Below are 24,501 nucleotides of genomic sequence, written 5' to 3'. Positions count from 1 at the left end.
TAAGAGTTTTTATTTTTATTTTTTATTTTTTTATTCTCCTCTAAATAGGAATTAGTATCTTATTATACTTTAGGTATTTAGCTGCCAAATGTATGACTTAATTAAAGAGAAGTTAGTTGTGGCTCATTAATTTTTGTTTTCAGATATATGAATTGTTGTACCCCACGACTTTTTACAATCTCTTATCAGATATTTAATTCTCCAAAATACTTTATCAGTGAAAATAGTGAATAAAATATTGGATACGTGCTTTTGTTGACTCTTTGAGATACACATCTATTTCCATGATTTGTTGGATGATTTTGTTAAACTGTTTTTTTGGATTAACACTTATGGACATGTGACGTGGGCGAACTTGATCACATGTCTTTGAATCCGTGGGATTAGTGGTGAAATATTCCTCTTAATAAGTGAAGAATATGAGAATCGATTTCTCAAACTCTTGGACACTTTTATAGAGGTAATATAAATTTGCTTGGTAGCCTTTGTTTGTGAGAGAGAGTGAATTTTTCTCTCCCCACTCTAGAGAGAATGAAAGTAGATTATTCATCTTTTTTGTATGATTTTGAATGAGTGGAGTGGTTTTGATTTCTTTTGGTTCTTGACTTTAGTCTTCAAAGTGTTTTTTTGTAAGAGAAATAGATGAGTAGAGAATTTGATATAGTCTAGGTAGAGAGGGAGTGAGCCCGCCCAAATGATGAATTTAGAGGTATTTATAGTGAAGTTGTGAGGGTCGGGGTAGTCTCGTCATTTGGTCGGGCCCTTTTTCCTGTATCCCGAGCACTCAAGCACATAGCCACCCACTACAACACGTTGAGGGCAGTTATCCAATAACCGTCAGATGCGTGAGACTGATCACCCCATGTACTCGATCCCAACCCGTATAAATAGACGAGGACGCTGTAGAAATAAGGACAATTCATTTTTTCACGCTCACAAGTACATGCCAAAAGTCTTACCTATTATTCAGCACCCTCATTATATTTCTCTCTTTTATTAGATTTGTCTGTATTTAGAGATAATTTTGCCTAAAAAAATTGGAACTCTAGAGTGCATTCTCGAAATCAAGTGTTCTTCGTGAGATAATTATTATACTATTTTTACATATCAACAGTTATTTTCCAGCAACAACCTATAATACTCTAAAGGCAAAAGAGAATTCGCTGCCTAAAGGACCATTTCTGAATAATATTAAACAAATGACAATAAAAGCGCTTATAGAGCTAGTCCAAGAGTGTATTAAAACCTTCCTTTATGTGGCTCATTTATACGGCTTTGATTAAAATTATTATGGAGTGACCATTTGACGTTCCAAATTTTGTTATTTTGGTAGGTTAGAAAACGATCGATGATGAGAAACTACAACAAACACCAATAATATTGTTAAATTATTAGATCCAATTTTTGTTATGCGTAACACGTTTTGATATCCGCATATTATAACTAATTTGTGTTGAACAAAGTGGGGGCACGTAATCATATATAAGACGCGCGCATAAAACAAATGTTAATAACTTAATATATATATATATATATATATATATATATATATATATATATATATTCTGGTAAGATTGATAGTTTTTCCATTATTCGCACGACCGACAAGCTTTCATTGGGATTTATAATGAATCTTTTGGACTGAATCAGTCCAATTTGGCTAACACCATATTGAGCTCATTTTATATTTACACAAAAATAAACCAAATTAATCTCAAATAATATCGTAATATTTTTTCTAAATGTATTATACAACACTTATAGCTTGGACCCCTTGTGTATTATACAACACTTCGAAAATAAAATAACTAGACAAGGATAGAATATATATATATATATATATATATATATATATATATATATATATATATATATTTACTTTTACCGACGAAGAAGCTCTAGGGCTTTTACCAAAGTGGGTTTGAACCTCTTGACATCGAGATTAACATTTTGCTTCTCCAAAAAGATGGACTTAAAAGCATGCCAACCATGCTTCTTAAGAGTAAAAGATCCCCTAAGAACTTCATGATCAACCGGGTATTCATTTACCAAAGTGCTCTCCTCCACAGATATCTTGTACTCCAAGTAACTCAGGTTCATGCCTCTCGAAGGCAATTCGAAGTCCGTTTTCCCGAGCCATTCAAACCCTCCGATCGGAAGGATCTGAATGAACACAGCGTTCTCCGGAAGGAACACCATGTTAGTCAGCCCTGCTCCGTGAACCCCCATTAACACGTCGCATGAGCTCACGACTTTCGAGAATCTCGAGAGGTCCGAATCCGCCTCGGAAACGACCACTTCGAACCCCAAAATCCTAGCCATCGCAGCGATCTCCTCCGTGTTCGTGAAAGCCCTACTCCCCGTCCGCGACAGTATAAGAAGCCGGGGTTTCTTGTCTTGCAAGTAATCACCTGCTTTCTTTCTTAGTGAAAAAGAACTTCTCAAAAACTCGCGGAACTCTTTCATCGAAGTTGAGTGCAATTCGGGATCGATGGCCAACTCTCTCTCGTGTCGTTGTAGCCCGATCGTGAGGCTTGGGAAGCAATGGACTTCTTCTACTTCTTTGTCGATGTTGATGGGCTCATAATTGGAGAGCCCTTGTAGTATCTTTTCAAACTTTTCTGCGGAATAGTACTTGTAATCTGTGATGAGAAACTGAACCTCTTTCTTGTATTTCCTTGAGGTTATGAACAAAGGAATGACCAAATCGCTGAAGTCGTGGAAGTTGTTTCCGACGTAACCCCCGAGCGAAAAAAGAAGAGCCGGGACCGCGTGGTTTTGTGTGCACCGGATCGTTTCTCCGAGACCCTTCTCTTGTTTTACGCTTCTGACCGACCATTTTCGCACTTTACTCATCGCCAAACCGTCGTCTTTCCTAGCGTAAGGCCTTATAAAAGTTCTCACGAAAGAGTTCTCGTTGGATACGAAGACCGAATAGGACTTTGTGTCAACCTTTGAATGTGATTTGATTTCGCAGAACTCAGTTCTCCGTTCCGCTGTGTTGCAAAATACCACTTCTTTATTATCTGCAAGGCACGAAAAGATTGTGAATGAATAGGACGAGTTTTACCTGGTCTGTTTCTTGTTCTTATTAGTAAACTTGAGTGAAAGAAAAGTACGTTAATTAACCAATATATTCTTACTCAATAAATCTGGTTGGTTTATGATTTCGTCTCTTCCGATTGCCAGCATTTTGAGACCAATGCCCATTGTGACCTTCAAATTCGCTGGCAAAAAAATAAAAATCAAGATATATATATATATAGTCAAGCCCAAAACAATGCAGAATTAAATGAGTTATGAATAATATTGAGAGAAGACTTACGAGCATTTGGTAGAGGACCCAAAGAATATGGCTTGAAAGAAGTGCAAAATAGAAAAACAACGATCAAGCAACAAATAGTTGCTCCATAGCTAAGCCTCTTTTGCTCATGCCTACCAAAGCTTCTCGCAAGAATTGAATCATACATCATTTTCTTTTAGTACTTCTTCACTGGAGTTCTAAATAATCAAATACGAATGGACATATATGTTCACCACAAAACCATGCACACAGAAATAAAATAATAAAAATATCTAAAACCCCGTTCTCATATATGAGAGACTTGTTATAATTTAAAACGCTTGTAATGACGTGAGCTTTATCATAATTTTCCCCAGAGGAACTAGTATCTTATTTGACTTTTGGTTTTGGCTGCCAATTTGTACGACTACTTAATTATAAGGAGTTAGTTGTGGCTCATTATTTTTTTTATCTTTTTCGAATAGATGTATGAATTGTTGTACCCCACGATTCTTTATAATCTCTTGTTATCAGGTCTATTTGATACTCCAAAAATATTTTATCAAAGAAAACATTGAATGAAATATGATACCTTCTATGGTTGACTGTTTGTGAGACAGACATCGCTTTCCATGATTTGTTGGATGATTCTTCCTTTTATGGATAAATATATATGTGTTGGTTTAAAAACAATTAGCAACAGGCTTTATATTCCAGCTTTGAAAGTTATCGTCCAACTACAACTATATGCATAACAGCTTTGGTATGTGTATAAAAAGTGAATTCTTGTTGCAGTATATTTACTTTTTGTAGTTTTTTTTTTTTGGCTAAGCAAGTAATGTACTTTTGTAGTTTAACCGATGTTTGCATATATATGTTACAAATCTCTATATATATGGTTCAATACCACCAAAGTGAAAATTGTGTATTATTTATTTCAATATTTTATCAGTTACATACTGTGATTTGCATGTGACAGTAAGTAACGTGTTAATTTAGTTATTTCAATTATTTTTTACGCGTTATTGGACATTTGGAGAAAAAGTTAATTTCTAAATGTAACTGCTTAATGGCGTATGCATTAGAGGTCCAAGTAAAGAATTAAACATTTTTTTCAACCGAAAAATTCAGTAGTTAACCAAAGAAAATTAAGTTTTTTCTTTAAACGAAATTTTCAGAAAGGAAATAAAAACGATTAATTTAAGTTAACCTTAGTTAAAAACATTCCAAGTAACTATTAATCATTAACCTAAAATTTAAATGAAACGTTAATTCAAGTTGCATAGTTTCAGCATCGTCGTGTGTATAACCATATAAAGTAAGACTTATTAATATATAATAATCTTTTGTACTAAATTTATTTTTTGTTGTGCCTATTATTGTCGCGACTATTACGACAATAATAATTAGAGTAATGGACACAATAAATGTTGTGTCTATTCCTAATTTGTCGTAGGGACTAGGGAATCGTGATATAATAAAAAAATGACCCTCGTCTTTTCTGTGGGTAAGAGCTTGAATTGTAATTCATAAGAAATAACGTAAAATAGTTAAGACTTGCTAATTGGTCAGCTGGTCTCGATACAGTTCTCTAATTAGTTGTTCTCTACTTTCGTTCAATATAAAGTACAAAATGTTAGGAGACACGTCCAATGCTCATAAGCGATTTAGACGTGACCGTGTAAAGCATCAAATCGAATCTTAATTAGGCATAAAAATAAGAGTCATTAAGTACGTAGTTATATTTACAGTTTCATATTGCTATATAGTCAACGTTTCATAAATTATAGTTAAATAGTGTTACAATCCGGAAATCAATATCGAAATGAGAGCTTTGTCAATCATTCACCGAACTTAGACTTCCCTCTTTATGAAAAAGATTAAACTTTTTTTTTTTGAGTAGGGGCACTATCGACCAAGATTACATGATATATTAGCAGTGCAAAGCGTAGGTGGCACTATCGGCCAAGATTACATAGTAGGTGACACTATTGACCAAGATTACATATTTATTAGAATAAATCCTAGGGGGCATGCATTTCTGCATCCCATGGGGGCTTGAACCCATGACCCCTCCGTCGAGGTGAGTGTGAGATTACCGCTAGACCAAGCTAGCTACCACAAAAGACTAAACTTTTGGTGATTGATTATTGACTGCATCATTAACTTAAGATCTTTTAAATAGACCTAGGTTTACAACTTATAAATGAGCCGGGTCCAAGATCTTAACCCTAGTTATATAAGTAAACCTAATTAGTTACTCTAAATTCGGAATAGTAAATAGACAGAATTTAAAAACCTAATTGCAGAATATAAAATCCTAATTCCATAATTGAGACCTCTTAATTTCCCTAACTAATAACACTAAATACGTAACAAATAGTCACGTTCATGTTACACGCATAAAATGACTATAATACCATATTAAAATTCCTGCTACAAATTTCTCCAAATTTGAATCTAATGACTATTTACAATTATTAACGAATCGCGATGACTCAGCCCAACGACTCCAAGTTCGCGTCCCTTAGAATCTTCGTGTCCATAGCGAGCTTAATCCGGCGAGGCATGGACCTTTTATTTACAAACATTTTCGCAGTTAATATTTGATTTCGTTGATTATTTACAATACATATTTTTTTATTGCAAAATGAACAAATATTTACATTATTATGTACTATTATTTACAACTGATTTCAAATATTTACATAAATTTACAACTATTTATAGACGATGCAAAACTCTCTAGAGAGACTCAATGGACCTATTCCGGGAGGACTGTAACCGATCTCCGCCGTTCTCTCGATGGAGGCGTGTCTCTCCTCAATGGGACTATGCCGGGAAAACCCTAACCGGCCTTGACCTCGTCGGATCATGTAGTTCTCGCCCTCCATCTTGACCTCGTTGGATCCCGTAGCCCTCCGCCTCGGCCTCGGCCTCGTCGGATTCCTCAAGACAACCAACTTCTTTGAACAAAATTAGCAACAAAGAAAGACAATGCAAATCTTAATCGACCAGTGAAAGCCCTAAAATTAAAAATTTCACACCAGAATATGGGGAATTGCGAACCGAAATCAGTGGCAAGAGGAAAAAAAAACTTCGAATAATGAATGGAAAAATGAAATCTCACGAGCGACGACGAGGAGCACGAACCCACCAGATCTGGGAGACGCGAAGGCTGCTGCGAAGATCGGAGACGGAGGTTGGCTTGTCGAAAAAAATGGCTGTCATCGAACTGGTTCGTCGCTCCGAAAAAGTGGCCGCGAGTCCGTCCTTCCTGTCGATGAAGTCTCATGCGAGAGAAGCGACGCTGGAGATTGTCACGACGGAGCACTCATCGGTCCAAAGAAAGAAACGTGGTCTCCGAAAAGCTCGAGCACAGACGGATCTGGAAGGCACACTTCACAACGGCTCTCATCATCACTATCCCTAAGATTTTTTTTTTTGGCGAATATGATTATGAACAACTGAAATGTATTTTACGGTTTTTTATTTTATTTTTTATTTTTGTTTAAATAAAAAGGTCCATTAGGTAAGAAGATCCAAATTTCAAACGACTGACAAATCAAGAATACATAAATTCGTTTAACAATCTGTCGGTAGAAGACTCTACCTATGTACTATTGATATATATATATATATATATATATATATATATATATATATATATCAATATAAAAGAGATGACACACTCTCTCACAAATTATTATTTATTCTACGGTATTTATCTATTTAATTTTTTCGAAATTACAGCCCTTCTCACATGTTATTGTTCATTCTATAGTAATATTTAGGCTCTTTTAAAGTTACAAAATTACATGTATGTCATTGTTGAAATTATATTCATGACATTAATTAAATTAAAAAAAAGCCCACAAACAATAATAATATTTTTATTATCTCTTAACTTATTAATATAAAAATGTATCAAGCAATCACGCGAGTATTTTGCTTGTTAGTAGTATAAGAGCAGTCCAAATCCATTTTATCAAAAGAATAATAATGATAGTAATCAGGATTTGGATAGAGAGTGAGACATGTTAACAAATATTTGTCCGTCGCGGTGTGGGTTGCATGATGATGGGAAACTAATTGGAAATCTTATTGACCGATTTCTATATATAAAATTGGGTCTTTTTGCGTGTGTGCCCTGAATTTGTTAAGAAATCATAATCTAGAACTTTCAAAGTAGGTTCGCTTAGAAATTAGCACTAGTAATCATAAGAGTTGAATATTTTGATAATTATACTTTTTTTTTTTCTTGGCACAAATAGTCTTTGACATATTATAATAGTACTTGGTCCCTAATTTATTTTATTGGCGCCAGATATTTCTCAACTTATCTAATAAAAACATTTGTATCGTTTTGTAGAAAAGATAATTTTCTTTTCTTTATTTCACAAAATTCAATACCTAAATAAAATAGAACAGACAATATAGCAGAAACAAAATTGTTTACAGGCAATTTAATCTGATAATTACATAACCTCTTGGTGGCCTTATTATTAAAAGATGTTTAGTTTATATATTAAAGTATTTTTATTATTTAATTAAGTTTTTGAGTATTGCAGTTTTTGTATATAACTATATATATGATTTATCAAAAATATAATATTTAAATGATGAAGACATGGAGGGCAACAAACGAAAACCTTTGACCCAATATATGTTGGGAGATCCTCTAATACACGTACATTTTTTTTTGGTGGAAAAGCCTTCTACACGTACGTACTTACTTATACATGCAGGGCCGGCCCAAACTCACGGTGCTCTAGGCGATTCAATATTTTGAGGCCCTATAATACTAATAAAAATTTAAATTTTCAGGGTAAAAAAATTAAATTTTTTAGAAAATGGACCAAACGCGTAAATATTTAAGGTAAAAAATGTAAATTTTCTTAAAAATATGCAAAAAGTGTAAAATTTTTGGGGTCCATCTACATATGGGGCCCTAGGCCTGGGCCTAGCCCGCCTTAGCCCAGGGCCGGCAGTGTATACATCTTACGATTACATACATACGTTTTTAAAAAAAGGACTTCTGTAATAAAAAGATCTGTAAAATTATTTTTCATAGTTTTTTTTTTATTGTATTCACTTTGTTTATTTATTAGATTTTCTGTTTGATTAATTTTATTACATTTAATACTTTTTACAAATAATTAGCAAATTAGTCAACTAAAAGTAGAGAAATTTCTAATTAGTTAACGTTTCATAAATTTTTAGTATATAACCAACGTTTGATGGAACATTTCAGTTAATTTATAAGTGTAAATATTTGGTCATGACTATTTATAAAAAAATGCTTACTAAAAATTAGATAAATGTAAATATTGGGATCACTAGAAAGGACATAATTATGGCAAACCTTCCACAACAGTAATTTCCAAACGAAAATGAATTTTAGCCTGCCAAATCTTTTTAGAAACCACGCATTCCGGTCCAAAACTTCCTTCCTCTTTCAGCCGTAAAACCGCTCTTTGATTTTATAAAACTTTCTAGTTTTATTCATAATTTTTTCACAAAGCTTTTTAAGTCACTAGTTCAAATATTGGGTTCCATGACAGTTTTGTACCTATATGGTCTCACCCAGGCTCGGCTTAAGGGAAGTTTTTTTTTAAAAACATGATAGTAAATCATTAAAAATATAAATTTCATTAAGAATATTGGTTCTTTTCCTAATTCTTAAGTTACTTATAGAACAATGTTTATTATTATCGTTTCCGTTGTTTCTGCAGAGGGAACTTTATTTTATTTTATTTTAAGTTGATATTGATAAATAATTTTCTTGAATTATATTTAGTTGTATTGTAAGTTCATATTTAATATTTTGTTGGAAAAATGATATTTTTGGCCACTCAATTTTGTCACCATTAACAAGTTGGTCCATGAACAAAAAAATCTGCAGTTTTACCCATTCGTCATTGTAATTGTATCATATTTGGTCCTTATGTTACTTATATCGCCAAAATAAATGAGATTCGATCGTGTGTTTATCATGTGTTGAAAAACAATGCTATATTGGTTATAACAGGAGAGATTAATTCGAGAGAGACCCATGATGGTGGCGACAACGGCTTCATGAAACCACCTCAGAAAACTGCCGAATGGATTCGAATTTTGCAAATTCACATTATTACCAATATTTTTTTTTTCCCAACACATGATAGACACACGATCGAGTTTCATTTATTTTGGCGATATAAGTACCATAAGAATCAAATATGATACAATTACAATGACGAATGGGTAAAACTGCAGATTTTTTTGTTCAGGGACCAACTTGTTACTGGTGACAAAGTTGAGGGCCAAAAATATCATTTTTCCAATTTTGTTATATTGTGTTATTATTTTTTTTTTCAGTTGATGTAAATATAATTATAAAAGGCACCCATTTTTGTCTATCGCACACAAGACCCCCAAATTTATTGATCCGGCGCTAGTCTCGCCTCACTCAGATATTGTATACATAATTGCTTAGTCAGAGCTGACATAGAATTTGTTCTAAACAAGCTTAGTCGATACTTGCAATCTCCAAACTCAGCTCACTAGACAGCCTATAAGAGAGTAAATCATCATGTCAAAAAAGGCATTGTTTCTCATCGCATAACCTTTCTAGCCCTTTGATCGCTTGCTTATAGAAGCATTCGATAATGCTGACTAGGCGATCGAGCTTCCCCGATGACCACTGATCTACTTCAAGCTATGATGTGGTCTCTCGCTCGAGTACTAAGTCAGAGTACCGTGATCTTGCTCAAACTGCCAGTGAAAATTCAGTAACTCAGCTCTTTACTCAAAGAACTAAATGTGTTTCTCTTGTTTTCTCGTGTGATAACCAAGCTCGGACTGCAAGTCGGCCATCCAATTCAAGGGGCTCATGAAGATATACGAGCTAAGGTGATCCGGTGAATCAGCTGACGTGTTATTCTAATCTTTAGCTGAGTTGTATTAGGTTGTTATTTTATTGATGAACTTGTAAATACTTATAATTAAGTATTCTGTTAAGACTCAACAGAGTCAGTTGATGAAATCTCTCCTTCAGATATCTACTCTTTTACTTACTTTTAATCAGCATTCAGGTATTTGTTTACTCTATAGAGCAAGTATAATGTTTATGTTATCAATTTGAAGCACATTTGTGTGTTTAACTTAAAACAATACTCCTACTCTGTAGTTGAAAGTAGTCTTATTGCTTCAGCTTCTTCATACTTCTAATGACACTGGATTTACCGGAACAATCGAATCGTAAACTCTGTCCGTAGCCTTTTTCGCCTGCACAAACGAAGGAACCGTAATGGCGTCACACTACCGAAATAATGCTTCATTAAATTCAGAAAAAAAAAAAATTAAAAGGATTGGCGAGGAAACGTACTTCTAGGTCCCAATTTGTTTTAATGGTGATTATCAAAAGAGACAACACTTGTACGAAGAGCGCACAAATTAGACCTAACCAGAGACCCTATCCGCCGGGAAAAAAAAAACAAAGGAAAACACAGAAAAACCAAATCATCAAACTGAATTTCTCTCGAAATATATATGATACTAAATGCAGGACATAAATACCTTTCCACCGATGTGCAAGACAAAAGCAAAGACAAGAGATAACGGAACCCCGACAAAATAGTAGGCACCGAGGTTCACGTACGCTCCGATTTTCTGCCATCCACATCCTCTTGCAATGCCTGATACCAAAAAAAAAAAATTATTATTATAAAAAAAAAACTAATAGCTTGAAAAGAAATAGTTTTCGAGACCTGAGAGTACGCATTGTAGCCCGTCAAGAAAGTTCAAAACTGCGAGAACGGGCATCATGATTGCCACGTATTCGACCACTTCGGTTTCGTTGCTGAAAGCGAAGCCCCAAACGTTTCGTATGAGGAAAAGAGTGAGGCCGACCAATGCGCTCTCGCCGGAAACCATGATCATCACCACCCAAACCGCCAGCCTGGCAGCTTCTGGACGCCCCGCCCCGAGCTCGTTCGACACTCGAGTACTGTCCAATCACGATTGGGACACTATCAAAAACTTTGTCAATTTTTTTCATTTTTTAAATTTCAGGGCCTTGTTATTGCTCTCACCTCACAGCGCAACTCAGCCCGAATGGGATCATCCAAACTGTCACAGCAGTGTTTAACCTGGCCAAGAAAGAAAAACCAACCGCCGATGAGATTTGCTTTCCAAAACAAACAAATAAAGGGTGTGTGATGATCTTAAAACTCTTTGAAAACTAACGAGATGGAGAGGACAGAAGTCTCGAGCTTCGGATTCGGTAGAAACCCCGACAGAATAACCATCATTTCGAACGACCATATCACCAAGCTGTCCACCAAAAAAAAAAAAAAAAAGCATAAAATGAAATTCATTTCGGATAATTGAACCTTTTCGCAAACTGTTTCGACACAACGAAAAAAAATGTTTTGTCCATAAATTCTTTCTGGATATTTCGTCATTTGAAATTTGATTTTAACCGAATAAATGAAGTTTTCCGAAAAAAAACCTGCTAGAGCATTTCCTATTGAATCTGATATAGTAGGAGAAACTTTTGAAAGTCACAAACTTTTTTTGCAAGTCTTTGTCAAGACCCGATAAACTCTCGGAAATTTACCAAACCATGATGGCCGAGGGTACGGCGAGCTTGATAAAGGCGAAAACGCCGGTGAAAGCCTGCGCGGAGAAGCCGGTCCAAGTACGGGAACACGACGGAGAAAACTTCACGTAGAGAGCGAAAAGGACTACATTGACCCAGCAAGAGACAGTGATGGCGAGCGAGGCTCCTATGCTTCCGAGCCCGGCTTTCGACACGAGAGCCCAGCAGAGGAACACGTGGAGGACCGCCGTAACGCCGGAGCAGAGAACCATCGGAAACACGATGCTCTGCGACAGAAGGAACTTGACGATACACTGAAGGAGTCCGTACGCGAAGAGGCTCGGGATCATGAACATCGCGTACCGTCCCGCCTCGGCCGATATCGCCGGGTCTTGACCCACGGCCACGAGGATGAGCTCGGTGTTGGCCCAGATCACCGCCACGGGGACGCTCACGGCGAGAAGAACCACCATTCCTCTCTGCGTATGGATTCCCAGCATGTGGTACTGCTTCGCTCCGTACGATTGCCCTGCCAACGTGTCCAACGCGCTCGCTATTCCCATCTGATATCAGAAGCCACAAATTTCTTTCAGTTTTGGGTCCAGTGTCTAAATTAGTGAATGAGTGAGTGAGGGACCAGCAAGCTGTAGCCGGTGACGGTGGCGAAGGAAGTGGCGACGGAAGCGCCGGAGAGAGAGAGCTCGTCGAGATGTCCGACGAACATGATGGAGATCACTTGGAGGCAGTACTGCAACAGGTTTACCGACACCATCGGACCAGCCAGCCATAGCTGTTTCTTCGCTTCTTCCGCTATTTTGCTCCTCCGATCGGTACCTCCGACGACCGCTCTTTCCCGTTCGGTGTGGATCAACGGCGTGCTCAGTGATGCTTTCGGTTCGTCTCTCTCCATGATTGAACTGCGACGGGAATTAGGCGTGGGAAAAATATGTGGTGGTTGTAAATTAATAGACTGTATCAATACAATTTCATGGTCTATCCTTTATACGACTTGTCATGGTCTACCTTATGAGCATTAAATTGTAAGTTATTTTTTTAATATACAATTTCATGTCGTAGTAAAAGAAAAAGGAAACGAGAAAATGGCATTTCATTTATAAAGAAAGTTCTCTTTTTTTTTTTTAACTCTTATCTAGCGCTCTAAAATTCTCAATAATGCTTTAGAAGATTTGCAAATATTAGAAAATTTGTGATCAATCGATCGATCACAAAATTAGAAAATTTCGTGACATATCAATCACATATTGGAGAATTTTTTGACTGATTTCGTTAAGTACATAATAGTCTTTTCACATCTCATTTATTAATAGATCCGTAAAATTTTATTTTTCAATTGGTTTTAGTAAAGTGCTGCCCAAGTGATGGTGATATATTAAAGCAAAATTCCCTATCTTTTATCGGTTAAAATCAACATAAACCACAAGATCTGCATAAAAACATCAATAGCAAGGCCATCAAAGTAAAACCGAAACAACTCAGCTGGTTAAAATTAAGTTTTAATTCTATATTACACAAAACTCCTCTTTTTTTTTTTTTAATTTTATTATTATTATAAATATTGGGAGGCTGTAGTAGCTTTTTGCTGCATATAAGTGTACTCGGACGGAGTGACCCACAAACCATAATGAAAAAAAAAAGAAGATGAAGAAATAGAAGGAGATCCGACAAGAACACATTTGGATGTATTATTAGGGCACATTTGATATTCTTAGAACAATGGGCATATATTGTTACAGGAAAATTATGTAATTAATTCTAACATTTATCATAAACACCACAAAAAGTCTTGGATATGCAACGACTGAAACTCATCAAAATATATTGATTCATATGGAAGAAAAAGTTAATTTAAAGTGTTCATTAGCTATATAGTCATATATAATGTTTTATATTGCTATATAACTAATGTTTCGTAAATTTTAAGTAAATAGTCACGTTTATGTATTTACATGTGTAAACTGAAAAAAATGCACCACTCTTTTATTTCAATAAAACGAGAAATCATGAATGTCACGTCATCTTTATGGCTATTTATCTAAGATTTACAAAACGTTAAATATATAACAATCTCAAACATTTTAATTGGCTAATTACTTAATTTTTTTTAATTTAAATAAATATTTTAACATAATATATGCTGTTTGGAGAATTTCGAAGGTTTTCAATGATTTATATGGCGTTCGATGGATTTCAACAAACTTCTATGATTGTCGATGTCTTCTAAAAAATCGTAAAACATAGAGAATCTGACTAAACTTAACAACATTCTTTATTTTATAACGATAATGCATTTCAATGGATGTAAACTTAAGTGTTTTTTATTTATAGAAACTCTTCTATCTTTCATGCATGCTATTTCTTAATGAAAATGAAATAAAATTTTCTCCAACAAACTTCATGTTTTTTTTTTTTGGTGTTGTCGACGAATAAGTAATAAATAAGAAGGAACACACTGTCTTAATCTGAAATATCCCAACTTCCAATTACTATCATGACCAGGACAGTAATATTGCTAAGAAAGTCACCCATATATACACAAATGGTAGTTTTATGTGTATGGTATCGTTTCTAAAACTGGAAAATAGAACTCAGCCCATGTGAATGTATTACATCCCAAGAGACTAACTACAAAATAAATCAACGAATATATACACGCAGTTTATGGAACTCCTTCACCGTTCAACCGTCCCTTAGCATAATACGTATCATTACATCACGGGTCCCTGAATACAAATATGTAATATATACGTCATTAATTAATTTCACTGTATATTTTTGTTCTTCATAAAATAACAAACTGAACCACTAAAGAAAACATATCTTTATGGAGCAAGAAAACCATATTAGTCCCGGTACTCTCCAAGAGAGAAAAGAAAAGAATAGAGCAGAAATGTGACTTCTAGGGGTTACTATATCTATACAAATTGATCAAAACGACATATAACATTAATCTACGCGTTCTTGATATTGCAAAGAACATAGAATAACATGAAAAGAAGAAAGAAAAAAAAAAGAACCTGGGTATAGTACTGTTAGTCAATCGTCTTCCAACGGTGGAATATCTTCGAAAGATTCATCGACGACCACGTGGCGAAGCTCGAGCTGATCGCGGAGGGGTGTGAGGTCGGAGACGCGGCAGAAGAAGTCAGCGAGGTACGAGTCAACGATGGGAAGGCCGTTGGGGCCGAGAAAGTGATAGGGCTCGGCGTCGCGTTCGGCGACCTCGCTCAGAAGGGCTTCGACGAGGAGATTCCGGGCTAGGTGCGTGAATCCGATGGCGTCGATCTGAGACGCGACTTCCACGGCCTCCGCGGCTCGGGCGGGGCGGTCCGGTATCGGGACGCGCGTCACGAGCCACTCGGTGACGCTCTGCGATGGCACGGTCTGGCGGGCGTGTGTTAAGGCGGCCTCGGTCTCCGGCGGGAAGTGCGGGGAGAGAAGGCACTCCGGCGGGCATGGACGCTGGATGAACCGGCACGCCGGGCAGGCTGGGAGTGGCATCTTTGGGGTTTTCTCGGCGCTGAGAATGAAAGAGAAGAGGGTTTTCTTGGTCGAGAAAGAAAGAAACAGAGAGATTACTGGGTTTTTTTTTTTTTTTCTTTCTCTGTGAATGAATGAATGTGAGACGGGGTTTATTTGAAAGAGGTAGCGTGGTTATTAGTCTCCACGTCACGTTTTTTTTTTTTTTTTTTTTTCTTATTCTTAATACGGACCAAGGATCGAAATACCGTTACCGTTACTTTTCCGAGCTTTCAAATTTACTGGTAACCCCCGGTACCGTAAAGGAATACCGGGGAAAGCTGGAAAAAAAAGGAAACCGATACCGTTGAACTTACCGTTACCGTAGAGGAATACCGTCAAATACCGTATTTACCGAGGAGAATTCATAAAAGAAATATACAAAAAAATACAAAGTACGTAGGATAAAATTCATAAAATTAAAAATAGTGTAAAATGTTTCAACACAATATAAAATTACAAACACAACAAAAAAGTAAGTTCAATAGTACAAACCAAAATGATAAAGTTCAACGCAATTCATCAAATATTATAGTTCAACAAATTCAACATAAAAAGGATATAAATGAAATGACTACTCATAGCGACCATATGCAGCGGTCATACAGTAATCATATCAAGTCATATAATGAGCACATGCACGAAAGTACATGTCCAAGTGATAGTCGTACAGCGGCCATGTGTGTAGCGACTCGAAATTTTAAGCTTAATGTTGTAAATTAAGTACGTCAAAAGGACGAGAAAATTATGTAAATTAATTTTCTAAGAATTATTTTCATCATTTTGGGTTTGGAATAATGAGTTTATCGAATTAATTTGAAATATATTAAGGTAAGAAGAAATCTCGGAATAAAAAAGAAGGATTTATCGAGTTCGTCTCGAATAAGAAATTATTTTCCGATGAGATATTCCGGAATTTAATTTGAGAAAATAAATTCTCAAGGACGAGAATGAATTCCGAGAAAACTTAAATAAATTTGAATCAATCGAGAACGAATGAGAAAATTCTCGGTTCAAATCATTTAATTAAAAGTTCGATCGGTTACGGTTTTAGTCACAAAATTTTGTGACAAGGACGTGGTTGTAATGTTTTTTTTGGGCTCAGTTGAAATAAAATGTGGAGCTCGGGGTCAGTTTACAAGCGGTGGAGAATTGAAGATTTTCATGAGCAAATATGAAATTCTCATTTCATATTAAAAGGAAATTTTCTTTTTCTTTTTTCCTTATTTTCTTTTCTTCTTCTTCTTTCTTTTTCCTTCTTCTCGGTTCTTCTCCTCCCTGACGCGCGCGACCTGCATCAAAGAAGAACAGAAAAAAAAAAAATTAAACAACAACAACAACTCCACATCACCGGCCGACCATCATCAACCTCATCTCCTTCACTCTTCCTTTTTCCTCACCCGTGCTCGGCCAACAGCTCCAGCACCGAGCCATCACCGCGCGCCTTGGCCGAGAGAGAGCGAGTGCCGCGAGCCGCCGTGGACGCCGACCGGGAAATGAGAAGACCGGCAGGATCTGGGCAGAAATGGTCCTCGTTGCGTCGGGAACTAGGCGGGTTGGCGGGATCCGGTCGGGAAGTCGGAAGTTTTGGTGTGGGTCGCGGCGGTTTTGGGCGAGCTCAATCCGTCCCAAATGAATTTTTTTTAATGGAAACCGGGTATTTATACCCGGTTTTTTATTTATTTAACTGGACCGGACCGGGAAGTGGGAACCGGGTTCCTCACTGGTTCCCGGTCCGGTTCCATCGGAACCACCGGAAACTTCCGGTTTTGGTGGTTCCGGTGCCGGGGAGTTCAAAAAAGGGGGAACCGGACCGGTTCCCGTCCGGTTCCCCCGGGATTTAAAACCCTGATACGGACTGTGTTTATTTAATGGGTAATTAAGTTAAATGGCCTCCCAAAAATAAGCAATTTTTTTTTGCCCACCTTTCGTTAATATGCTGTAAATAGCCAGTGTCATTTATTTACAGCAGACGAAATGACGCATATGTCTAGCAGTTTTCCGACCAAGAAATATATTCATTTAATTAAAAAAATAAATCAGATTTCGGCATTAACTAATCGCGCGGATTTCGAGGGATATTTTTTTAAACCAAATTAAAACCACCACAAGTAACCGAACGAAACACAATCCAAAAGGAAAAAAAAATGCAGAAATAATTGGCTGCGATCACTCTCTCCACAACCCACCCTCCCCTCCGAAGCCACCACACCACTCCATCAACACCCTCCTCCTCTCTCTCCGCCTCCTCGCCGCCGCCATCCTCGCCGACGACGATGACGAAGACGACGGAGAAGAACAAATCTCCGGCGGAGGAGAGAGTTGCGCGTACTCGCAGCCGGTCATGGTCTTGGACGTGATCTGGAACCTCGCTTTCGTCCTCGTCTCGTTCTTCGTGCTCTTCTCGACGTTCCACGAGAAGAATGGGCGCCGGCTTGGAACTTCGTGCGGGCCCGCCCGTCGTCCATGCTGAGAGGCAGATCTACCACGAAGAACAGCCTTGTCACCGGGAAAAACTCCGGCGCCTCTCCCTTCGTCCTCCTCTCCGCGATCTGCGTCCAAAGGTCCCGATCGGAATCATGGACTCCGCGAAGAACAATTTTTTTTTTTTTTTTTTTTTTTTTTTATATTTAAGCTTAGGTTTAGGTTGGCTTGGCTTGGGATAAATGTTGGATTACAGTGACAGTGTTGTTGCTGGATTACAGTTACAGTATGTTCGTGTAAATAGAAAACATATTTACAGTATATTCGTGTAAATACGAAACATATTTACAGTATATTCATTGTAAATACAAAGCATATTTACAGTATATTCACTGTAAATACAAAGCATATTTACAGTATATTCGTGTAAATAAACTGCAAAAAATTCTGGAAATATTTTGGGCACGAAAATTCTGGAAATTATGAATATATGGAAGAAAAAATAATATCAATAAATGAAGAATATATTTACAGATTTTATCCATATAAATTGCCACGAAAATAGATACTAATTACCTAAAGTCAATGCTAAAAACTTCCAAATACATAACAATAAATGGGCTATTAACTTTCAATATCTGCAAGAAATTTCAAATTTCAATTTTGAAAACTTCCCTATTCGATTTCATTATTTGATTCGAAATTTGAAAAAAAAAACTGCCTAATTAAAAAAATCTGCGATTTAAATAAGGGCAAAAGTGTAAACATAATTTAATTAATAAGCTGTCACGTAAGCAATATGGCTATTTACAGGAAATTAACGAAAGGTTGGCTAAAAAAAAATTGCTAGTGTTTAAGATGGTTACGCATCCAATTATTTGTTATTTAATTGGGTAAGAATATATTATATAAAAAATAGAAAGGAGAATATTTTGGGAGAGAATAGAGAGGCTAAGTTTTCGTAATAATATCCAAGTGGAAGAGATTATGAAATAATTAGTCAACACAATAAAAAGTAAGACTAAACTATCTTTATATAGAATGTATAATTAATATATGCCCTCAAACTAAGGATGTATTAGTGTGAAATATCTAGAGTTTACTTACTAAGAAACAAAAGCTTACAGCAGATCGACCTTCGTAAATAGGTTGGCAATATGCACGATAGAAGTGATGTGGAATTTATGTCGTTAATTTATTGATTTTAATTGTTAAGTTGTTGTGACAGAGTCACTGAAGCTCGGTTTAGAGTTTAGTTGATCAATAGTATAGTTATGATTGGTGTGTGTGTATATATATATATATATATATATATATATATATATATAAATATATATATATATATATATATATAAGCAATAGGATATATATTTAAACCATTTTAATTAAATAGTAACTCATATATAATAATGTGAACGGTTTGCAATTGTTGGTTGTCACTTGTCATACGTAAAAGTTAGTATTTTTTTACCACTTTTTAATATATATTTAAACCATTTTAATTAAATAGTAACTCATATACAAAAAAAATTAGAAATGGTAAGTTGTAATAATAATTGTTATCGTTTTAAAATTAGTTTAGAAAATTTTCATTTTTAGAGTTATTTATGGAATTTTCGTCTTTTGGAGTTGTTTTTGGAATTTTTGTTTTTTAAAGTTGTTTTTGGAATTTTGTTATACGGTTACTTATGCAATTTTAAAACTTAAATAGGTGTTTATGGAAATTTTTTAAAATATGGAGTTACTGTAGCATGAATAATAAAATATGGGTTTTGCTTTTTATATATATATATATATATATATATATATATATATATATATATATATATATATAGAAAATGCATGTTTTGGTCCGTAAAATTATAAGGTTCCAGAGCTTGGCAACTATTTTAAGTTCATATCTTAAGGAACCTTACCCAAGGAAGCTTTGAATTGAGGTTTGGTGCGTATGAGGTGGATGTACTCATTCGAGAGATACCTGAGAACGTTATAGTATTTTGTATGAAATAGAGCTAAAGCTTACGTTGTAGAAGAAACTTTAGCATTTGTCACAATGTATTTCAAAGATGGCTCGAATGAAGTCGTTCAAGCCTGTAAGCTCTCTGTTTTAAGTCATAGAAGTGCGTGCCTTATGGAAAATGAATCTGACCCAAATGGACGACAAGTCGAGGAAGTTGGCAGAGTGGTACACCTTGACCAATTGTACCGAAATTGATCCTTGTATGACGTAAGTTTTATTTTTGTTTACTTAGTCATTAATTTTTTATATTCTCAATAATGATTAATGTTATGAAAAATAGTGAACATTGGGATCTCATGGTAGCAAAGCATCGGTCTGACGTTGAGGAGACGCATATGAAATAACTCAGAGTCTGATTTACGAAAAGGGTAATAACAAATATAATCTTTTACTTCGCATGAGTCAACAAGAGTTATGTATGTACTAATCATTCTATGAGCATCTCAAACAGATATATGATCTTAAAGCAAGTGGATATGATGTGTTTGAAGAGCCACACATGTATCTGAGCTGTGTCAAGATTATCACTTCTCGTTTTGATTAGTATCATTGTGCGAGCGTGTGTGTGGTTTGCATGTTATGATTTTATTTAGCTTTAGGAAATAGAACTAATAACTAAATTCAAAAGTAAAGATTATTATTCACATGTTTAAACTTTATAAATACACCCAATGAATCCGAATGATATATCTATTAATCACTATTGTATATGTGAACATAAGCCTATCAGCTCAAAGCAAAACTTGGTTGGCAAGTTTACTTGGGTGGCAAAATGTATTTGATTAGCACGTTTACTTGATCATCTAAACAATTACAAAATGTTATAATTTATATTTTATTGTAGACGAATTACAAATCTATAACTTATTACTATTGTCTTTCAGTTACCCTTTCTTTAATCTATCAACCGCTTCTTTTTTCTCTTGGATGTCGTGATATGATTCTATATGAGGTAAATATAACTAATTATAAAATAAAAAGAAATGTTAGTTGAAATTGATAATTAAATATAATAGCAAAGAGAAACGTTGACGTATAATGTATATGTGAGTAGATTAATACGGGCTTATGTATTTGTCTATGTATAGAATTAACAAAATGTAACGAACATATATATCAGTGTTAATATAAATATTTATTATTATTATGGAAAAATTATACAAAATTACCATTTAAAATTAATTAATTTATAAAATAGTCAAAGTTTTAAAACTCTAATTAAGTGGCTAAAATTTCTTTGTTAAATTTTTGTAGATATAAGATTAATATTTTACCGATTATTATAAATAATTTATTACTTAAAAAAAATAATTGTAGGATAATTTTTTTTTTTTTGAAATCTGATTATCGAGCATATTTTGAGCTATTTAGCTAATTCATCAGTTGACGTAACCTAGCTGGTGGTGGTGTAATGATGATCCCAAATAGTTATTCAAATTTCGAAGGTTGAGTCTTATTTTAAGATTAACATCCCAAAACTCAAGTCGCGTTTGATAACTCTTTAACACTTTATCGATTATTCAAAAGAAAAAAAAATTAACACTTCGTCGTTTTCTGTGTTGAAAGTTCTTTTTTTTTTGCTCGAATCTTGGAAGAAGTCATTAGTTACACGATCGGCATTCACACACACCACACTGACCACACCACACCACATCTCATAGGACTATAGGAGTATAAATATTCGACATCCAAACACATACATAAATATATCATCTTCATTTCTTACGCTTAATTTCCTTACCAATCGAATAAAGTAATGGAGAGAGACGAGCCGAAACAAGGCCTGAGAAGGCCGTTGATCGAAGCCTCCGAAGAGAACGGCCGTATCGGAGCCACCGATCGGAAGAGCAAAATAGTGGAAGAACTGAAGAAACAGCTATGGCTGGCTGGGCCGATGATATCGGTGAGCCTATTGCAGTACTGCCTCCAAGTCATCTCCGTCATGTTCGTCGGCCACCTCGGCGAGCTCTCTCTCGCCGGCGCTTCCATGGCCACTTCCTTCGCCTCCGTCACCGGCTTAAGCTTGCTGGTCACTCGCTCGCTCCCTCATTTATTTACTCCTTAGACATTAACTATGATAACCTTTATGCTCAATATGAAATTTTATTTGGGCGTATTATCAGATGGGAATGGCAAGCGCGTTGGACACGTTGGCAGGGCAATCGTACGGAGCGAAGCAGTACCACATGTTGGGAATCCATATGCAGAGAGGCATGGTGGTTCTTCTCGCCGTGAGCGTCCCTCTCGCGGTGGTTTGGGCCAACACCGAGCCAATTCTCGTGGCCGCGGGTCAAGACCCGGCGATATCGGCCGAGGCGGGACGGTACGCGAGGTTCATGATCCCGAGCCTCTTCGCGTACGGGCTCCTTCAGTGTATGGTCAAGTTTCTTCAGACGCAGAGCATCGTGTTTCCGATGGTTCTCTGCTCCGGCGTTACAGCGCTCGTCCACGTCCTCCTCTGCTGGGCTCTCGTCTTCAAGTCTGGGCTCGGAAGCAGAGGAGCCGCGCTCGCCAACTCCGTCTCTTATTGGCTCAATGTAGTCCTCTTCGCTCTCTACGTCAAGTTCTCTCCCTCGTGCGCCCACACTTGGACCGGCTTCTCCTCTGAGGCCTTCACCGGCGTTCTCACCTTTATCAGGCTCGCTGTTCCCTCGGCCGTCATGGTTTGGTGAGCCCATATGTTAAGATTCGACACACGAATCCGATCTAGAATCAGAAAACAAAATTAGCGCACGCACACATATGCACACATATTATTTATAGTGGTTCACTTTCAATGCGAAAGCTACGTCCATTTTACCGCGGCAGATTCTCACTAAAAAAAACCCAAATCGGGAGAAATAGTATTTACAACTCTCTTGCGCTCTACAGAGAACATCGGCGTATAGAGTATTTAAGGGAATACAGTTTGATAAGGACTTTTAATCAAGTGTCACTAAATGATGGTTAATCTTTTTCTTACTTTTTGGGACAGCTTGGAGATGTGGTCGTTCGAGTTGATGGTTCTACTGTCCGGGCTTCTACCGAATCCCCAGCTTGAGACCTCAGTGCTCTCCGTCACGTTAGTGTTCTAAGACCTCAAATAATTATTCATCCGTTCGTGTCCGTAGAAAGCGATCAAACAATTCACGTTTTTTTTTTCTTGCCCAGATTGAACACTGCTGCGACAGTTTGGATGATCTCGTTTGGGCTAAGCTGCGCTGTGAGGTGAGAGCAATAATCCGACCTCGATTGCGATGTAACGTAAACAAAAACTAATAAGCTGTGGGTTGTCATGATTGCGATTGGACAGCACTCGAGTGTCGAACGAGCTTGGGGCGGGGCGTCCAGAAGCTGCCAGGCTGGCGGTGTGTGTGGTGGTGGTCATGGCAGTCGCTCAGGGCGCGTTGGTCGGCCTCGCTCTCGTCCTCATACGAAACATCTGGGGTTTCGCTTACAGCAACGAGACCGAAGTGGTCAAATACGTAGCAACTATGATGCCCATTCTCGCAGTTTCAAACTTTCTTGACGGGCTACAATGCGTCCTCTCAGGTCTCAAAAATCTCAAAAAGTTTTTTTTTTTTTTTTTACTCGTTTGAATTGAAATTTTATGTTTATATGTTTGTTTTTTGGTATCAGGCAATGCTAGAGGGTGTGGATGGCAGAAGATCGGGGCATACGTGAATCTCGGGGCTTACTATTTGGTCGGGATTCCGTTATCTCTTGTCTTCGCTTTTGTCTTGCACATGGGTGGAAAGGTAGTTTCATATTTGGAGATAAAACTTCATTTCTTTGGGTTTTTTTGTTAATTCTTTACGTTTTGACATCTTGTTGTTTCTCTTTTCCTATGTTTTTTTTTTTTTTTTTTTTTTTTTTTTTTTTTTTTTTTCCGGCGGACAGGGTCTCTGGTTAGGTTTAATTTGCGCGCTCGTTGTACAAGTGATCGCTCTTTTCACAATCACCATCAGGACAAATTGGGACCATGAAGTAACTTTTTTCTTCTATCCTCTTCCTTTTGATTTATAGTACTTGATTTCGCATTTTCTTTGGTCTCTTGACATTTTCTTTGCGCAGGCGAAAAAGGCTACGGACAGAGTCTACGATTCTATCATTCCGGTGCATACAGTGTCATGAGAAGTTAGAAGAGACTTGAGCTAAGAGATTACTTACAGAAGTGGGAATTATTTTGAAATTTAAACATACAAATGTGCTTCAAATGGATACATACATAATAATTTATTTGGGCTGCAAGTGTAAGAAAAATAAAAGTGCACGAATGCTCATCGATTTTTAATGCGGTTTTTTGTGAGGAAAGGGAAATATCAAGTGGAAAATTTATCAAGAGCTAGATCTGCCACAATGCAACTTATTTTTGGACATTTATTAAAGTTGATAATTCTGTTCCAAGCTGCGTTTGCTTTTGATTAACCGCCTATTTAACTTCCAACATTCTGAAATCACAAAAAATAGAGAAAAACTAATCCTATGCAGAAATAAATATTATTATCAACTCATTCAAATCTTCAAATCCTCAATTATGAAAGTCAATATTGGTCAATATATGTTAATAACAAAATAAAACTTCTAAAATAGACAAGGACAAAATCAAAACGCAAAATTAGAAATAGTTGCAACATCATCAAAATTGATTATTATGTTTAAACTCTTGATGAT

General features: G+C 36.3%; 3 protein-coding genes across 3 annotated transcripts; 1 reads left to right on the top strand and 2 right to left on the bottom strand.

The window, feature by feature from the left end:
• Positions 1-1,787: 1,787 nt before the first annotated feature.
• Positions 1,788-3,608, bottom strand: LOC149384448 (alpha-1,3-arabinosyltransferase XAT3-like). Its single transcript, XM_089629255.1, has 3 exons — positions 3,326-3,608; positions 3,144-3,227; positions 1,788-3,026 (listed from the first exon to the last, which is right to left on the bottom strand). Exons 1-3 carry the CDS (start codon positions 3,471-3,473, stop codon positions 1,882-1,884), a joined length of 1,377 nt encoding a protein of 458 aa, XP_089485381.1. The 5' UTR covers positions 3,474-3,608; the 3' UTR covers positions 1,788-1,881.
• A 6,744-nt stretch (positions 3,609-10,352) lies between these two features.
• Positions 10,353-12,883, bottom strand: LOC149384447 (protein DETOXIFICATION 16-like). The gene is made up of 8 exons (XM_089629315.1): positions 12,505-12,883; positions 11,886-12,430; positions 11,513-11,599; positions 11,359-11,415; positions 11,035-11,273; positions 10,844-10,962; positions 10,653-10,739; positions 10,353-10,552 (listed from the first exon to the last, which is right to left on the bottom strand). The coding sequence occupies exons 1-8, from the start codon at positions 12,775-12,777 to the stop codon at positions 10,484-10,486; spliced, it is 1,476 nt and encodes a 491-aa protein (XP_089485441.1). The 5' UTR covers positions 12,778-12,883; the 3' UTR covers positions 10,353-10,483.
• Positions 12,884-21,550: 8,667 nt separating this feature from the next.
• Positions 21,551-24,163, top strand: LOC149384446 (protein DETOXIFICATION 16-like). Its single transcript, XM_089628446.1, has 8 exons — positions 21,551-21,877; positions 21,972-22,516; positions 22,823-22,909; positions 22,999-23,055; positions 23,141-23,379; positions 23,467-23,585; positions 23,728-23,814; positions 23,902-24,163. The coding sequence occupies exons 1-8, from the start codon at positions 21,605-21,607 to the stop codon at positions 23,959-23,961; spliced, it is 1,467 nt and encodes a 488-aa protein (XP_089484572.1). The 5' UTR covers positions 21,551-21,604; the 3' UTR covers positions 23,962-24,163.
• The last annotated feature ends 338 nt before the right edge of the window (positions 24,164-24,501 follow it).

This window comes from Urtica dioica, chromosome 10 (genome assembly GCF_054948205.1).
Source record: "Urtica dioica subsp. dioica isolate 48M chromosome 10, U.dioica_male_clone48M_v1_H2, whole genome shotgun sequence".
Taxonomy (NCBI): Eukaryota; Viridiplantae; Streptophyta; class Magnoliopsida; order Rosales; family Urticaceae; genus Urtica; species Urtica dioica.
This window is presented reverse-complemented; position numbering and strand designations above follow the sequence as displayed.

What these genes read in the sequence shown, in the direction of transcription:
- LOC149384448 (XM_089629255.1), bottom strand. Translation starts at nt 3,473, where the DNA reads ATGATGTATGATTCAATTCTTGCGAGAAGCTTTGGTAGGCATGAGCAA. An exon ending in GGGTCCTCTACCAAATGCTC is followed by an intron (nt 3,228 to 3,325) that starts GTAAGTCTTCTC and finishes TTTTTTTGCCAG; the next exon opens with CGAATTTGAAGGTCACAATG. An exon ending in AAACCAACCAGATTTATTGA is followed by an intron (nt 3,027 to 3,143) that starts GTAAGAATATAT and finishes CGTGCCTTGCAG; the next exon opens with ATAATAAAGAAGTGGTATTT.
- LOC149384447 (XM_089629315.1), bottom strand. Translation starts at nt 12,777, where the DNA reads ATGGAGAGAGACGAACCGAAAGCATCACTGAGCACGCCGTTGATCCAC. An exon ending in TCACCGGCTACAGCTTGCTG is followed by an intron (nt 12,431 to 12,504) that starts GTCCCTCACTCA and finishes TTCTGATATCAG; the next exon opens with ATGGGAATAGCGAGCGCGTT. An exon ending in GCTACAATGCGTACTCTCAG is followed by an intron (nt 10,963 to 11,034) that starts GTCTCGAAAACT and finishes TTTTGGTATCAG; the next exon opens with GCATTGCAAGAGGATGTGGA.
- LOC149384446 (XM_089628446.1), top strand. Translation starts at nt 21,605, where the DNA reads ATGGAGAGAGACGAGCCGAAACAAGGCCTGAGAAGGCCGTTGATCGAA. An exon ending in GGGCTAAGCTGCGCTGTGAG is followed by an intron (nt 23,056 to 23,140) that starts GTGAGAGCAATA and finishes GCGATTGGACAG; the next exon opens with CACTCGAGTGTCGAACGAGC. An exon ending in TCTTGCACATGGGTGGAAAG is followed by an intron (nt 23,586 to 23,727) that starts GTAGTTTCATAT and finishes TCCGGCGGACAG; the next exon opens with GGTCTCTGGTTAGGTTTAAT.